The following is a 16,245-nucleotide window of genomic DNA, read 5'->3' as shown; positions in this document are numbered from 1 at the left end:
TGAGAGACAAATTGGACCCTACTTGTCACTTCCCTGTAACACCCCTAAATTTAGTATTTAGGTGGCACCCCAGACCCTGAAATCCGATTCCTGACGACCTAAGAAGAGCTGCACACTATGGCGCTGCACCAGCAGAGAAAACTACAGACACTGGCTGACTTGGCCCCAGACCTACCAGCCTATCTGCAGCCCTCGATGATTCAAAAGACGACTTGCCCTGCAGCTCAGTGACCTCCAAAGCCTTGGGAGGACTGCCTGCCTTCACCAAAGATCAAAATCTCCCATAGACAGCAGACCGGTCAACAAGAAACTAACTTTAAACAACTAAGACCTCTGCCCTGAGGAACTGCGAAACCACAGCCGGACCCACCTCTGCACCAGTCGCCCACGGCCCTAGTCCAAGTGGCCCACCGGTCCTGTAAAGGTTCCCCAAAACTTCTGAGTCCACCATGGGTTGACCCCTGTGCAACTCCGCCTAGATGCCTGCAGCCTCAACTCGAAGACTCCCTCTGACTGCGATCTTCCAGATAAGACTTTGTTGAGGCCTAAGGACTTCCAAGCACCTTAAGCTCCTGGGCCTTGGGGGGCGTGTCCAACAGTGTCCCTACATCCCCTAGCACCACTACTTACCTGGGCAGCTGGGGGTTTACTTTGTCCAGCCTCCTGGCTGGAGCCTGCAGCCTTTCTGCACTCTTTTATTGGTTTGCATTGGGCACCCAACACAGTGTTGGCACTCTGCACCCGGCCGACCCAGTGCCGCTGATGGTGTAAGTTTGGTGCTGCCTCGTTGCCCCACCCATGCTTACTTTAATCCGTAGAGACTAGGTTACCAAAACATGTACCACACCTGTGAGCAGCATCTCTTCGATTACCCCCTTTCTTCACTGGATAACATTGGCACCAGATTCCAAATTTGAACACCGCACCCAGACACCCCTGTGCCGCTGGAGGTGTAGATTTGCTACTTACCTGAACCCTGCCTGGTGCGGATTCTTCAGCCTGAAACCAAGACTGTAAGTTGCATACTTACCTGCAAAACCGCATTCTTGTTTTCCTCCCATAGGTTACTATTGCTGAACTGGAAATTGCACTGTCCACTTTTTTCTTGAAAAACATACTTCCTTTTTATGTACATCTTGAAAAAAAGCTTAGTTTTATAAAACTTGAGGGGGATCTCCTTTTTGAGTGGTGTGTCATTTATTAATCACTGTGTGCATAACAAATGTTTTACAGTCCTCTGTTTTAGGTCTAAGGCTGCTCGACCACACTACCACAAATAGAGCACTAAGGGTTTAAATCGAACCCTGTACACTTCTGGGGGAATCTCTGTACTCTTTGCACAATATAACAACTTAGTGGTATATCATATAAAGAAGCGTGGTGTCTACAGGCTAACAGTGGGTAAAATGCAGTTGAGCTTAGCCAGGATGAGACAGGCTTGTTGTAAGAGTGTATTGGATACACTCGAATCTCATATTGTGGGAGACGAGGCGAGTCAAGCGCCAGCATCCACTTTGTTGTGTAATGGTCAGCCAATATTACCTTCTCACTTTGGATGTAGGGGCGCTAGGGGGACCCTGGCGCATTCCTTGAGACCTTTGTATAAAATGGTGATCAAGGAGGTTGGTCCAAGTCTAATGACTGATATCGCATCATGGGACATTAGTGAGAACTCATTATATATAGGGGTGTGTGATTGTAGTGGGAGATAGTGCTGATGGCAGAGAAGAATGCAAAATGAGATATAGGAATAAGTACAGCAGTAGGTGTAGCCAGTATAGTTAGGTTTACTAATAATTATAGGTGGAGAGGGGAGAGACTGGGGTTTTTTGATGAGTAGACGTGAGAGTAGGGAAGGCTTATTTGGAGTGTACGGATAGGACACCTAGAGGAAGGAGTTAAGGAGCCAGAAATGCACTCAAGGCTGAAGTGAGGGAAGAAGGCTGGATAGGGTGTACTAAATGCGGGAACGGAATTTGCTGTTGACAAGGAGGGTGAAGATAGGACAGTCTGGATAAAAAGGAGTAGAAGATGAATGGGGTGAAGTTTGACAAAGTGAGGGAGGAATGGTGGGAGAGAGGAGTGATAGAAAAGAGAATGAGTAAGAGGAAGTCTGCCAGGTAAGTGAAAATGAAATAAGTCTATTAACACGGGTTTTCTTAAAATGAGTTTTTTTTAGGGAGGAGTGTATAACCTGGTCAGAAAAGGTGATACTTGCAGGTTTGCTGCTTATGTGGAAAAATATCTGCAGGCCACCTAGCAATGAAAAAGAGTAATTTACAGAAGGCTCTATGGAGTCCACGCAGGAGCAACACAAGGAGAACCTTTGAGATGCTATATGGAATCTGACAAGGAGTGAAAGCAAGGCAGCCAGAGACTATGGAGATATGCCCCTGTAATGTCTGGTTCCATTACTGGATGTTACAAATGAGCAGGGGCCCATCTTATGGTATGTACTGGGCACTGGTAAAAACAAGTCACAAATCTACATAATTGCTTCACTGAAATATATGTTGGCATCAAACACCTTGTATTAATCATCCCACACTGATTCCAGTGATGGATTTATGAATACAAGCACCCAGAGGGTACCTTGGAGGTACCCACTGAACCCTACTTGCCCTCTAGTGTCCTGGCTGACTGGTCCAGTCCAGCCTGCCACCACAGACTAGTTTCTGACCCCCTAGGAGGTGAGACTCTGAGGCCAGAAACAATGCCTGCTCTTGATAGAGGTGCTTACACCACCTCATCCAGGAGGGCTAGTAAATCACCACATCAAAGCAGGAGCCTTCAGAGGCGTATGACATCTTTGATATGGAACCTAAGGCTTCCCCAGACAGGGGAGATGCCACCCCCACCCCTCCATTTGTCACCAGGACAGGTGGAAAAATGAGCTAAGCAGGAGGCGTGTTGCACTGCCAGGCTGGACACTCATGACAATTACCAGCGGGGGGAGGAAATGAAGGGTAAACGTAAAAGAAAAGCTACTAATACCACAAAGAAAAAACTTCTAAAACTCAATAACAAGGACATTTTTAAATCAGAACCGTGTGCGTGTAGATTGTGTCGGATATAGACTGGAGATATTGTGATGCTGAACTCCCTGCCAGTATGCGTTTCACACAGACAAAAAAAACAGTATAATTTGAATTATGTATTAAATGATAGGAAACAGCAGGACAAAGTAATTTTTTAAACCAAAGTCTTTATTAAATTAGGTTGCAATAAGCAGAAATGTTTGATTTGTAAAGGGTCCAGGTCCGGAGCGTTCTTCAGTTCCAAAAAACACAGTTTTGTTAATGCACTGATCTATCTGGTGTTCACCTACAATTAAGAAAATATAAATATATCAGAATGAAACTAAATTTAAAAACAGCAGCAATATGCAGCATGTAACAAAACAACAATTATCTGCAGCATAGGATCGCCTTCATGAATATCAACAGTTATACCACTTTAAAATATCCTTTATTTTCAGAAAAGAGATCTCCATTTCAGGAGTGAAGAGACTTATGGTCCTAAAGTGTAGTTAACAGTATTAACTCTAGGTCACTCAGTGCTACAACCCAATCTACATATCCCCAATTTCATTTTGGCTGCAAAATATTGCTAATACTACGAAGGGTAAAGTCCCACTGAGGAGACAAGAGCAACAGAATGAGAGCTTAAGAGTGGATTGAGCCAACCATTTCTGACTTCTAAGCATGGACCTCACCCTTGGGGGCTGTCAAGCGTCCAGGACATTACAGGACTATAACTCAAGGGGCTTGTGGACATAAGAGCCAAGGAAGATGGAAAAGTACAATTCACTTAAATGAAGGTTTGGGGCACATAAATTGTTAAAGTTTCTTTTTTTGTACACAACCTGTGAGGCCCCTTCTTAGGGCCCTAGGGCACCCGAAAATTAAATGTGCAATAACTTTTAGGAGGAAGAGTGGTTTATCACAGTCTCCCACTTGTAGAAACTGGTGCACCTGCTGGGTGACAAATCTCGCATTAGGGACACCAGCCCAGACCCTTTGTTTTTTCCAGGCATTGTCTGACTTGACAAACCTGCTCTATTCAAACCCTAGTATGCCATACTTGCCAACGGTCTTCCACAACGAGTGTGAAATTCACTTCTCCCTAGTTTCCAGTGTTGCGGCCATCCGGACAATTATCTCCAGATGAAGGTCAATACACCAAGCCTGAGCCAGCTTAACTAGTCGATGTCTACAAATTTGGTCAGCAACTGTATTGAATATGCTACTTACCAGTATGCATCTGTTCTTGGCATGTAGGGCTGCTAACATTCATATCTTAGCATTAGATCGCCGCCTAGTGTTGGGTCCGGATGATCGCACATTGTTGTCCTGGAAGAGTCTTCGAAGTATCCTGAGATAGGTGGCTCCTCCCCTGGACTACAGTGCGCATGGGCATCGGCTCCATCCCCAGATTGTTTTTCGCCATTGTGGCAGAAGATGGAGTGAAAAGTGTAAAGGATGTCCATGCTAATAAGTGAATACAATAGTACATCTGCAGCTGCGACAGGCACCGGGGAGGAGGGCGGGCGATATGAATGTTAGCAGCCCTACATGCCAAGAACAGATGCATACTGGTAAGTAGCATATTCAGTTCGAGGCATGTGGGCTGCTAAATTCATATCTCAGCATAGAATACATAGCAGTCCCTCCATCAGCGGCGGTTGCCCGTGCCAGCTGCAGAAACCTGAAAGAGTGTCTTGAGAACAGCCTGTCCTACAGCAGCTTGCTGCTTGGAATGTACGTCAACACAGTAGTGTTTTGTAAAGGTATGTGGTGTAACCCACATGGCTGCTCTGCAAATATCCTCTAAAGGAATGTTCCCTAGGAAAGCCATGGATGCCCCCAGTTTGCGTGTGGAGTGCGCCCTTGGGGGTATCGTTAAAGTGCGCTTGGCCTTTTGATAACATATTTGGATGCACTTAACAATCCACCTGGCTATTCCTGCTTTGGAAATAGGGTTGCCTTTGTGTTGTGGTGCGAAGGCAACAAAAAGTTGTTTTGTCTTTCTAAAGGGTTGTGTCCTGTCTATGTAGTACATCAACGCCCTCCGTACGTCTAACGTATGGAGCATTCTTTCCGCCACCGTTTGTGGGTTTTGGAAGAATGCCGGTAAGTCAATAGTTTGGTTGAGATGAAACTGTGACACCACCTTCGGAAGGAATTTGGGGTTAGTACGTAGCACTACCCTATTTGGATGAATCTGAATGAATGGCTCTTGGATTGTGAGCGCTTGCAGCTCACTAACACGCCGTAGCGACGTGATAGCGATTAGGAAAGCTACTTTCCACGTTAGGAACTGGAGTTCACACGAGTGCAGTGGCTCAAAAGGTGGTCCCATTAGTCTGGTGAGGACCACATTGAGGTTCCACACCGGAGCTGGTGGTGTTCTTGGGGGAATGACTCGTTTCAGACCTTCAAGGAAAGCTTTAATGGCAGGCACTCTGAAGACAGAGAGATGCTGCCTGTTCTGAAGATAAGCCGCTATGGCGGATAGATGTATCCGAATGGAAGTGTACGCTAGATTGCACTTGTAAAGATGCAACAGATAGCAAATGATGTTAGGGATAGATTCATCTAGCGGGTTGATGTCATTGGCTGTACAGTAAATGACAAAACGCTTCCATTTCGCAGCATAGCATGCTCTGGTAGTTGGCTTCCTAGCCTCCTTGATGATGTCCATGCATTCCGGAGGTAGGTTAAGGTATCCAAACTCTAGGACTTCAGGAGCCAGATCGCCAGGTTGAGCTGTTGCGGATCTGGATGCTAAATTTCTCCATGGTTCTGCGTCAAAAGACTGGGCGTGAGGCGCAGTCTTTGATGCGGCACCACTGAGAGTTCGAGGAACGTGGTGTACCATGCTTGGCGCGCCCACGTTGGAGCAACTAGGATGAGAGTCATCGCGTGCTGCCTTAGCTTTCTCGCGACCAGCGGTATCAGAGGGGCTGGTGGAAAAGCGTACGCAAATTTGCCTGACCAGTTCATCCATATCGCATTGCCCTGCGACTGTGGGTGAGGGAACCTGGCGGCAAAGTGTTGGCATTTTGCGTTTTCTTTTGTGGCAAACAGGTCTATCTCCGGATGACCCCACTGCTGGAAGTACGGGTGGAGTACAGATGGGTGTAACTCCCACTCGTGCATTTGATGGCTGTATCTGCTGAGCAGATCCGCCATCGGATTGTCCTTGCCCGGGAGGTGTTCCGCCATGAGGAAAATGTTCCTCTGAATGGCCCACTTCCACATGCCCTGAGCCAGATGAGACAGCTGTGGCGAGTGGGTGCCCCCCTGTTTTTGAATGTAGTACATCGCGGTCATGTTGTCCGTCCGGACTAACACTACCTTGTTGCACAGATGTACAATGAAGGACTTGAGCGCCATGAAGATTGCCATCAGTTCCAGATAGTTGATGTGCATCTTCTGTTGCTGCGTCGTCCATAGTCCCTGCACTGTGTAAGTGAGCAGATGAGCTCCCCATCCCTGGAGAGATGCGTCCGTTGTCAGGATAATTTGTGGCACTGGCTCCTGGAACAGTCGGCCCTTGCAAAGGTTGTGTGGAGTCCACCAATGCAGAGAGTTGTATGCCCGACTGGTAACCAACACTAGGTCTGTCAATTGTCCCTGAGCCTGTGTCCACTGATTTGCTAAGCATTCCTGGAGCGGACGCATATGCAACCGTGCGTGAGGGACTATGAAGATGCAGGAGGCCATCATGCCAATCAACTGCATGAACACTCTCGCTGGAAGTGAGTGTTGTGGTCTGAACTTTTGGATTAGAGACTGCATGCTGTCTATCCTGACTTGGTTTGGCTGAGCCATGGCCGTCAGGGTATTGATCGTCGCACCTAGAAACTGCCGGACATGTGCCGGCTGAAGATGCGACTTTGGGTAGTTCAACGAGAAGCCCAGATCGTGAAGGAGGTGAATGGTAGTTGACATGTCCGCGGCGCACTGTTGTTCCGACTTGGCCTGAACGAGCCAGTCGTCTAGGTAGGGGTAGACATGAATGTTCTGCCTCCTGAGGTGCGCTGCTACTGTCGCCAGACACTTGGTAAACACTCTTGGGGCTGTGGTCACTCCGAAGGGTAGGACTTTGAACTGATAATGCTTGCCTTGGATAGTGAATCTGAGGTATTTCCTGTGGGACGGGTGTAGTGGAATGTGGAAATAAGCATCCTTGAGATCTAAGGTTGCTAAGAAGTCCCCTTGGTTTAACAAGGGAAGAATTTGTTGCAGTGTAAGCATATGGAAGTGTTCTGATAGTATGTACAGGCTGAGAGGACGTAGATCTAGAATGGGTCTGAGAGATCCGTCCTTCTTTGGAATAAGGAAGTACAGGGAATAAACCCCTGTGCCTTCCTCTCCCACCGGCACGAGCTCGATTGCGCCTTTTTGCAGCATCACCACTACTTCCTGCTGCAATAAGTGCAAGTGCTCTGCGGACATAGGCCTTTGCCTTGGCGGGATGTTGGGTGGAGTGGATTTCAACTCTAGGCAATAACCATACTGGACTAGTTGTCGCACCCACCTGTCTGTGGTGATGTTTCTCCAGACGGGCAGGAATTGCTGCAGTCTCCCCCCGACAGGTGTTAAGTGGTCGGGGGGCAGCGACAGAGAGTCACTGTTTGCTTGGGGTAGAGGAGCGGGAGCTGTTGTTTCCTCTGCCGCGACCTCTGTTGCTGTTATTTCTGTAACCTCCCTTGTTCTGTTTTGTGAACGAGGATTGTGCTCCACCTCTTGAGAACTGAGATTGTTGACCCATTTGTCCTCTGGTGACTCCACGTGCACCTGAGCGACGAAAATTGCTGCCACGAAACTGCTGTGACTGTAGGGCCCCCATGGACTTAGCAGTTTCTGTGTCTTTTTTTATTTTTTCTAGGGTGGTGTCAACATCTGGACCAAACAGACTATCAGGATTGACTGGCTGATTAAGAATGGTTGTCTGAATATCCGGTTTAAACCCCGAGATGCGGAGCCACGCCTGTCGTCTCAGCATAACGCTAGTGTTGATAGCTCTAGCAGCTGTGTCTGCGGCGTCAAGTGCACACTTGATGGCTGCGTTTGAGATTAGCTTCCCTTCCTCAATAAGCAGTCTGGTGCCTTCTTGGAACTTTGGAGGCAGGTGTTGTATAACCTGTTCTAGGGTGTCGTAATGCGCCCTATCGTAACGTGCCAAGAGTGCTTGTGTATTGGCAATGCGCCAAAAGTTTGCGGCCTGTGCAGCTACTCTTTTGCCCCCTGCCTCTAGCACTTTGGACTCCTTATCTGGGGGAGGAGCTTCACCCGTCGTCTGGGAGTTGGCACGTTTCCTGGCATTGGCGACCACAAGAGAGTCCAGTGGCAACTGTCCCCGAATGTATGCGGGGTCTGCAGGTGCAGGTCTGTACTTCTTTTCAATACGTGGATTGACCACTCGCGCTCTGGTAGGCTCCTTAAATATGTCCCCAGCATGCTTGAGGACTCCTTTAAGCATAGGCAGCGTCTTTACTGTCCTTTCAGAGACTGAAAATGTGTCGAAAAGGAAGTCTTCCTCTATCGGGTCAGCATGCATGTCCACATCATGATTGGCTGCCGCCCTCTCAATTAGTGCATGAAAACCTGCTGAATCCTCAGTTGGGGATGCACGTGCATTAAAAAGCTGCGGGTCCTGCCCCACACTTTGGGTGCCCTGGTCACCAGTGTCATCATATGAATCCGGTTGTGCATCTGGTTCATTGATAGGGAAATTTTATTGCTCGTCCTCATCATACCCCTCACCCGCAGAGTGTTCAGGTGAGGGAGTAGGGCTCCGTCTCGGAGGAGGCTGGATTGGTTCCATGAGGCCCAAAGCGTCAAAGGGCACCCTTTTCTTTTTCAGTGGGATGACATATGAGTCCACTGACCCTGAAGTGATTTTTCTCTTATAGAGGGTCAATTTGCCTGTGTCAGCGTCGATGAAATGCTCTGAATCATCCTCCGATTCGAGTACCCGACGTGGAAGTGGGCCAGCCGTTGAAGAAACCGTCTTCTTTGGTGCCGATTTGGTGGAAAAGGCTTTCGGCGCCTCCTTCGGCGGCAAAATAAAGAGAAGTTTGCCAGAAGGCTTTGCTGGATTGTCCTTTTGCGCCTGCGGCGATGATATCGGAGCCGACTGAGCAGAGGCCTTCTCCCTGATTCTCTGTAGTGATTCGGCGATGAGGGACGTCTCACTCACAGTGGGTTTTGGCGCCGACGAGGATGTCTTGACCTTTCCCTCGGATCCGACGTCTTTGTGGGCCTTGTGCGCTTTCGACGCGGATCCCGCTGTCACCGACCCCGAGTCCTGGGACCGGTGCGCAGACGTGCCAGTCTTCGATCCGCGCGCCTGCGTAGCCTCCGTGGAGCCGGCTTTGGCGTGCTTGGACGGCGGCGCCGCTGTTGACCCGTGCCGACCATCTTTCTTAGAGGACCCCTCCTCTGGCGTCGATTTTGATTGTGCAGCAGCGGAATCGACGGATTTCTTCGACTTCTGCGGACCGGAGGTCGACGGAGTAGCGGGTACAGTCGTTTTCGCCGGCACGGCAGCCATCTTAGGGACACTCGAGTCCTTAAGTTTCGGTTTTGTTTTCGGGTCGGCCATCTTAGATGTAGTCGATCCCGATGCTTTCGGTTTCGATACAGTCTGCTCAGCAAGTAAGTCCGTGGCCGGGCCAGAAGGCGGGGCTGTGGCTTGCGGCACTGGGTCTTGGGTAAGGCCTACAGGCGATCACGTGACCCGGTCGGTATCCTCGTAACCTTCGGGGCAGAGCTCGTCCCCTGAGCTATCCGCCGCGGCCCCATAAATCTCTTCGTCGTCTCCTACCTCGTCGACGTATTCAAGGCCTTGACCCACTACTCCGTCGTCGTCTACCGGATCCGCCTCGACCTCCGTCTCGGGTGGGGAGATTTGAAGATGATGACCCTGGTCCTCTTCTTCCTGGTCGCCGAAGATGTTTTCCGGATCCGGGGCCGCTTGTCTAGCTTCCATGCGCACCGCGCGCCGAAGCTTGAGAGTCTTCTTAGACCGGAACTGTGCACAGGCTTTGCACTTGCCGTCGTCGTGGTCAGGCGAAAGGCATTTGTTACAGACGGGGTGTAGATCGATGTGTGGGTATTTGGACCCACAGAGCGGGCAGTACTTAAACGGGCTCCGCTCCATGTTCAGAAAAGTTTTGCAGTCGTGTCGCGATGAGAAGGCCTCAAAGTCCGAAGAGCGAAAGAAAACTCCGCTTATTCCGGCTCCAAGAGACGGAAGACTCGAGACCGTGCGCAGACAATACCGACGCAAAAAAAGCGAGGCCTTTTGGCCGCTAAAAGTTAGTTTTTCCCGGTTTCGACAGAAAGACGTCGAGACCACATCCGAACCCAATGGCGGAAAAAAACAATCTGGGGATGGAGCCGATGCCCATGCGCACTGTAGTCCAGGGGAGGAGCCACCTATCTCAGGATACTTCGAAGACTCTTCCAGGACAACAATGTGCGATCATCCGGACCCAACACTAGGCGGCGATCTAATGCTAAGATATGAATTTAGCAGCCCACATGCCTCGAACATAAAGACATCCACAGACCTTGGAAGTGTTGGGATTTCTAAAAAAATGATTATTTCCACCCTTCTGATCTCAGTCCCTCCGCATGTCTATCTGGTGTCAACACCAACCTTCTCCAATTGGATCAGGAGGCAATCGGTCTTCAACCCTCCTGTTATCCAGTTCAGGTTGGAAGAGATCACCATTAACTTTATGACCTTTAGGTTTTAGATCTATCATTGGTTGAATTTGCAGTCACCCTTATCTATATGTAGGCTCCAACTACTAGGGTCACCATAACTTACCGTGGGTGTCCCTAGCACTACTGGATATCTTGCCACCAGAAATCTATACCGCACCATGTATATTTTAATATACCGGTGCCTTAGACTAAAACACATCATAGGGCTTATAGCAGGGAATAGCACACTTTTACTAGCTGTCACCATCAGACAGAATGGCCTTCGATAGGACTGTGCTACTTACCTGACATTAGGTCACCAATACATCACAGGGGCACCTACTAAGAATCAGAGACACTTTGTGCTTCTGATGTATGTTTATGTGAAAGTACATGTCCTCCAGGTCAACTGTGCAGGGGAATTTACCTTCCAACGTAAATGTTATTGCATCATGTTGAATATGCTACTTACCAGTATGCATCTGTTCTTGGCATGTAGGGCTGCTAACATTCATATCTTAGCATTAGATCGCCGCCTAGTGTTGGGCTCGGATGATTGCACATTGTTGTCCTGGAAGAGTCTTCGAAGTATCCTGAGATAGGTGGCTCCTCCCCTGGACTACAGTGCGCATGGGCATCGGCTCCATCCCCAGATTGTTTTTCGCCATTGTGGCAGGAGATGGAGTGAAAGTGTAAAGGATGTCCATGCTAATGAAATAAATACAATAGTATATCTGCAGCTGCGACAGGCACCGGGGAGGAGGGCGGGCGATATGAATGTTAGCAGCCCTACATGCCAAGAACAGATGCATACTGGTAAGTAGCATATTCAGTTCGAGGCATGTGGGCTGCTAAATTCATATCTTAGCATAGAATACATAGCAGTCCCTCCATCAGCGGCGGTTGCCCGTGCCAGCTGCAGAAACCTGAAAAAGTGTCTTGAGAACAGCCTGTCCTACAGCTGCTTGCTGCTTGGAATGCACATCAACACAGTAGTGTTTTGTGAAGGTATGTGGTGTGACCCACGTGGCTGCTCTGCAAATATCCTCTAAAGGAATGTTCCCTAGGAAAGCCATGGATGCCCCCAGTTTGCGTGTGGAGTGTGCTCTGGGGGGTACTGTTAAAGTGCGCTTGGCTTTTTGATAACAAATCTGGATGCACTTAACAATCCACCTGGCTATCCCTGCTTTGGAAATCGGGTTGCCTTTGTGTTGTGGTGCGAAGGCAACAAAGAGTTGTTTTGTTTTTCTAAAGGGTTGTGTTCTGTCTATGTAGTACATCAACGCCCTCCGTACATCTAAGGTATGGAGCATTCTTTCCGCCACCGTTTGCGGGTTTTGAAAGAATGCTGGTAAGTCGATAGTTTGGTTAAGATGAAACTGTGACACCACCTTAGGGAGGAATTTAGGGTTAGTGCGTAGCACTACCCTATGTGGGTGAATTTGAATGAACGGCTCTTGTATGGTGAGCGCTTGCAACTCACTGACACGCCTCAGAGACGTAATAGCTATCAGAAAGGCCACTTTCCACGTAAGGAATTGGAGCTCACACGAGTGCAGTGGCTCAAATGGTGGCCCCATCAGTCTGGTGAGAACGACGTTGAGGTTCCACACCGGAGCTGGTGGAGTTCTTGGGGGAATGACTCTCTTCAGACCTTCAAGGAAGGCTTTAATGGCGGGCACTCTGAAGACAGAGAGGTGCTGCCTGTTCTGAAGATAAGCCGCTATGGCTGAGAGATGTATCCTAATGGAAGTGTACGCCAGATTGCACTTGTAGAGATGTAACAGATAGCAGATGATGTTGGGAATAGATGCATCTAGCGGGTTGATGTCATTGGACGTACAATAGATGACAAAACGCTTCCACTTAGCAGCATAGCATGCTCTAGTAGTAGGTTTCCTCGCCTCCTTGATGATACTCATGCATTCTGGAGGTAGGTTAAGGTATCCAAACTCTAGGACTTCAGGAGCCAGATCGCCAGGTTGAGCTGTCGTGGATCTGGATGCTGAATGTCTCCATGGTTCTGCGTCAAAAGACTGGGTGTGAGGCGCAGTCTTTGATGCGGCACCACTGAGAGTTCGAGGAACGTGGTGTACCAAGCTTGACGTGCCCACGTTGGAGCAACCAGGACGAGAGTCATGGAGTGCTGTCTTAGCTTTCTTGCGACCAGCGGTATTAGAGGGGCTGGCGGAAAAGCGTATGCAAATTTGCCTGACCAGTTCATCCATATCGCATTCCCCTGCGACTGTGGGTGAGGGAACCTGGCGGCAAAGAGTCGGCATTTTGCGTTCTCCTTTGTTGCGAACAGGTCTATCTCCGGATGACCCCACTGCTGGAAGTACGGGCGGAGAACAGAAGGGTGTATCTCCCACTCGTGCATCTGATGGCTGTATCTGCTGAGCAGATCCGCCATCTGATTGTCCTTGCCCGGGAGGTGTTCTGCCATGAGGAAAATGTTCCTCTGAATGGCCCACTTCCACATGCTCTGAGCTAGATGAGACAGCTGTGGCGAGTGGGTGCCCCCCTGTTTCTGAATGTAGTACATCGCGGTCATGTTGTCCGTCCGGACTAGCACGACCTTGTTGCTCAGATGTACAATGAAGGACTTGAGCGCCATGAAGATTGCCATCAGTTCCAGACAGTTGATGTGCATCTTCTGTTGCTGCGTCGTCCATAGTCCCTGCACCGTGTAAGTGAGCACATGTGCTCCCCATCCCTGGAGGGATGCGTCCGTCGTCAGGACAATCTGCGGCACGGGCTCTTGGAACAGTCGGCCCTTGCAAAGGTTGTGTGGAGTCCACCAATGCAGAGAGTCGTATGCCCGACTGGTAACCAACACTAGGTCTGTCAATTGCCCACGAGCCTGTGTCCACTGATTCGCTAAGCACTCCTGGAGCGGGCGCATATGTAACCGTGCGTGAGGGACTATGAAGATGCAGGAGGCCATCATGCCGATCAACTGCATGAACACTCTCGCTGGCAGGGAGTGTCTCGGTCGGAATCGTTGGATCAGTGACTGAATGCTGTCGATTCTGACTTGGTTTGGCTGAGCCATGGCTGTCAGGGTGTAGATCGTAGCACCCAGGAACTGCCGGACATGTGCCGGCTGAAGATGGGATTTTGGGTAATTTAGGGAGAAACCCAGATCGTGAAGAAGGTGAATTGTAGTCGACATGTCTGCGGCGCACTGTTGCTCTGACTTGGCTTGTACGAGCCAGTCGTCTAGGTAGGGGTAGACATGGATATTCTGCCTCCTGAGGTGCGCCGCCACTGTCGCTAGACACTTGGTGAACACCCTCGGGGCCGTAGTGACTCCGAAGGGTAGGACCTTGAACTGGTAGTGCCTGCCTTGAATAGTGAATCTTAGGTATTTCCTGTGTGACGGGTGTAGTGGAATGTGGAAATAAGCATCCTTGAGATCTAAGGTCGCTAAGAAGTCTCCCTGGTTTAGCAAGGGAAGAATCTGCTGCAGTGTAAGCATATGGAAATGCTCTGACAGTATGTACAGGTTGAGGGGACGTAGATCGAGAATGGGCCTGAGAGAACCGTCCTTCTTTGGAATAAGGAAGTACAGGGAGTATACCCCTGTGCCTTCCTCCCCCACCGGCACGAGCTCGATTGCGCCTTTTTGCAGCATCGCCACTACTTCCTGCTGCAATAAGTGCAAATGCTCTGCGGACATAGGCCTTTGCCTCGGTGGGATGTTGGGTGGAGTGGATTTCAGCTCTAGGCAATAACCATTTTGGATCAGTTGACGCACCCACCTGTCTGTGGTGATGTTTCTCCAGACGGGCAGGAACTGCTGCAGTCTCCCCCCGACAGGTGTTAGGTGGTCGGGGGGCAGTGACAGAAAGTCACTGTTTGCTTGGAGTCGAGGTGCGGGAGCTGTTGTTTCCTCCGCCGCGACCTCTGTTGCTGTTATTCCTATAACCTCCCTTGTTCTGCTTAGTGAACGAGGATTGCGCCCCACCTTTGGAGAACTGGGATTGTTGACCCATCTGTCCTCTGGTGACTCCACGTGCACCTGAGCGACGAAAATTGCTGCCACGAAACTGTTGGGACTGCAGGGCCCCCATAGACTTAGCAGTTTCCGTGTCCTTCTTTATCTTCTCTAGGGTGGTGTCAACATCCGGACCAAACAGACTATCAGGATTGACTGGCTGATTCAGAATTGTTGTCTGAATATCCTGCTTGAACCCTGAGATGCGGAGCCAGGCTTGTCTTCTCAGCATAACGCTAGTGTTGATAGCCCTAGCAGCTGTGTCCGCAGCGTCAAGTGCACACTTGATGGCTGCGTTTGATATTAGCTTTCCTTCCTCAATAAGCATCTTGGTGCCTTCTTGGAATTGTGGGGGCAGGTGTTGTATAATCTGTTCTAGGGTGTCGTAGTGCGCCCTATCATAACGCGCCAGGAGCGCCTGTGTATTTGCGATGCGCCAAAAGTTTGCCGCCTGTGCAGCCACTCTTTTGCCTCCTGCCTCAAGCACTTTGGACTCCTTATCCGGGGGAGGAGCTTCACCCGTTGTCTGGGAGTTGGCACGTTTCCTGGCATTGGCAACCACAAGAGAGTCCAGTGGCAATTGTCCCCGGATGTAGACGGGGTCCGCAGGAGCAGGCCTGTACTTCTTTTCAATGCGAGGGTTGACCACTCTAGCCCTCGTAGGCTCCTTAAAAATGTCTCCAGCATGTTTGAGAACACCTTTCATCATAGGAAGTGTCTTTACTGTCCTTTCAGATATGGCAAAGGTGTCAAAAAGGAAGTCTTCCTCAACCGGGTCGGCATGCATGTCCACATCATGATTGGCCGCCGCCCGTTCAATTAGTGCATGAAATCCTGCTGAGTCCTCAGTCGGGGATGCACGTGGATTAAAGGTCTGCGGGTCTTGGCCCGCACCTTGGGTGTTCTGGTCACCAGTGTCGTCGTATGAATCTGGTTGGACATCAGGTTCATCGATGGGGAAATCGTACTGTTCATCCTCATCATCTTCCTCACCCACAGAGTGTTCTGGGGAGGGAGTAGGGCTCCGTCTAGGAGGAGGCTGAATCGGTTCCGTGAGGCCTAAGGCGTCAAGGGGCACCCTCTTCTTCTTCAACGGGATGACGTAGGGGTCCACCGGCTCCGAAGTGATCTTCCGTTTATAGAGTGTCAGCTTGCCGGTGGCAGCATCGATGAAATGCTCTGAATCGTCAACCGATTCGAGTACACGACGTGGAAGAGGGTCAGGCAGCGAGGAACCCTGTTTCGGAGCCGATTTCGTCGAAAACGCTTTCGGCGCCTCCTTAGGTGGCAAGAGAAAAAGGAGTTTCCCAGAAGGCTTAGCCGGAGCGTCCTTTTGCGGCTGCGGTGATGGCATCGGAGCCGATGGAGCAAAGGCTTTCTCCCTGATTCTCTGCAGTGACTCCGCAATGGGGGACGGTACACTGCCAGTGGGTTTCGTCGCCGACAAGGATGCTTTGAGCGGTCCCTCGGATCCGACGTCCTCGCGGGCCTTGTGCGGTTTGGGCGCGGAAACCTTCTTCG

At 49.9% G+C, this 16,245-nt stretch overlaps 1 protein-coding gene across 1 annotated transcript in view; it reads right to left on the bottom strand.

Moving 5' to 3' along the window:
• Positions 1 to 3,185: 3,185 nt before the first annotated feature.
• Positions 3,186 to 16,245, bottom strand: part of CCT4 (chaperonin containing TCP1 subunit 4) — a 157,459-nt gene continuing 144,399 nt past the window's right edge. Inside the window, exon 14 of the mRNA XM_078649474.1 lies at positions 3,186 to 3,324. Coding sequence (XP_078505600.1) covers positions 3,310 to 3,324 — 15 coding nt within the window. The 3' untranslated portion in view covers positions 3,186 to 3,309. The remainder of the gene's footprint in view (positions 3,325 to 16,245) is intronic.

The sequence above is a fragment of the Lissotriton helveticus genome, chromosome 6, assembly GCF_964261635.1.
Source record: "Lissotriton helveticus chromosome 6, aLisHel1.1, whole genome shotgun sequence".
Taxonomy (NCBI): Eukaryota; Metazoa; Chordata; class Amphibia; order Caudata; family Salamandridae; genus Lissotriton; species Lissotriton helveticus.
Note: the sequence above shows the minus strand (reverse complement) of the source record. Positions and strands in the feature narration are given on the sequence as shown.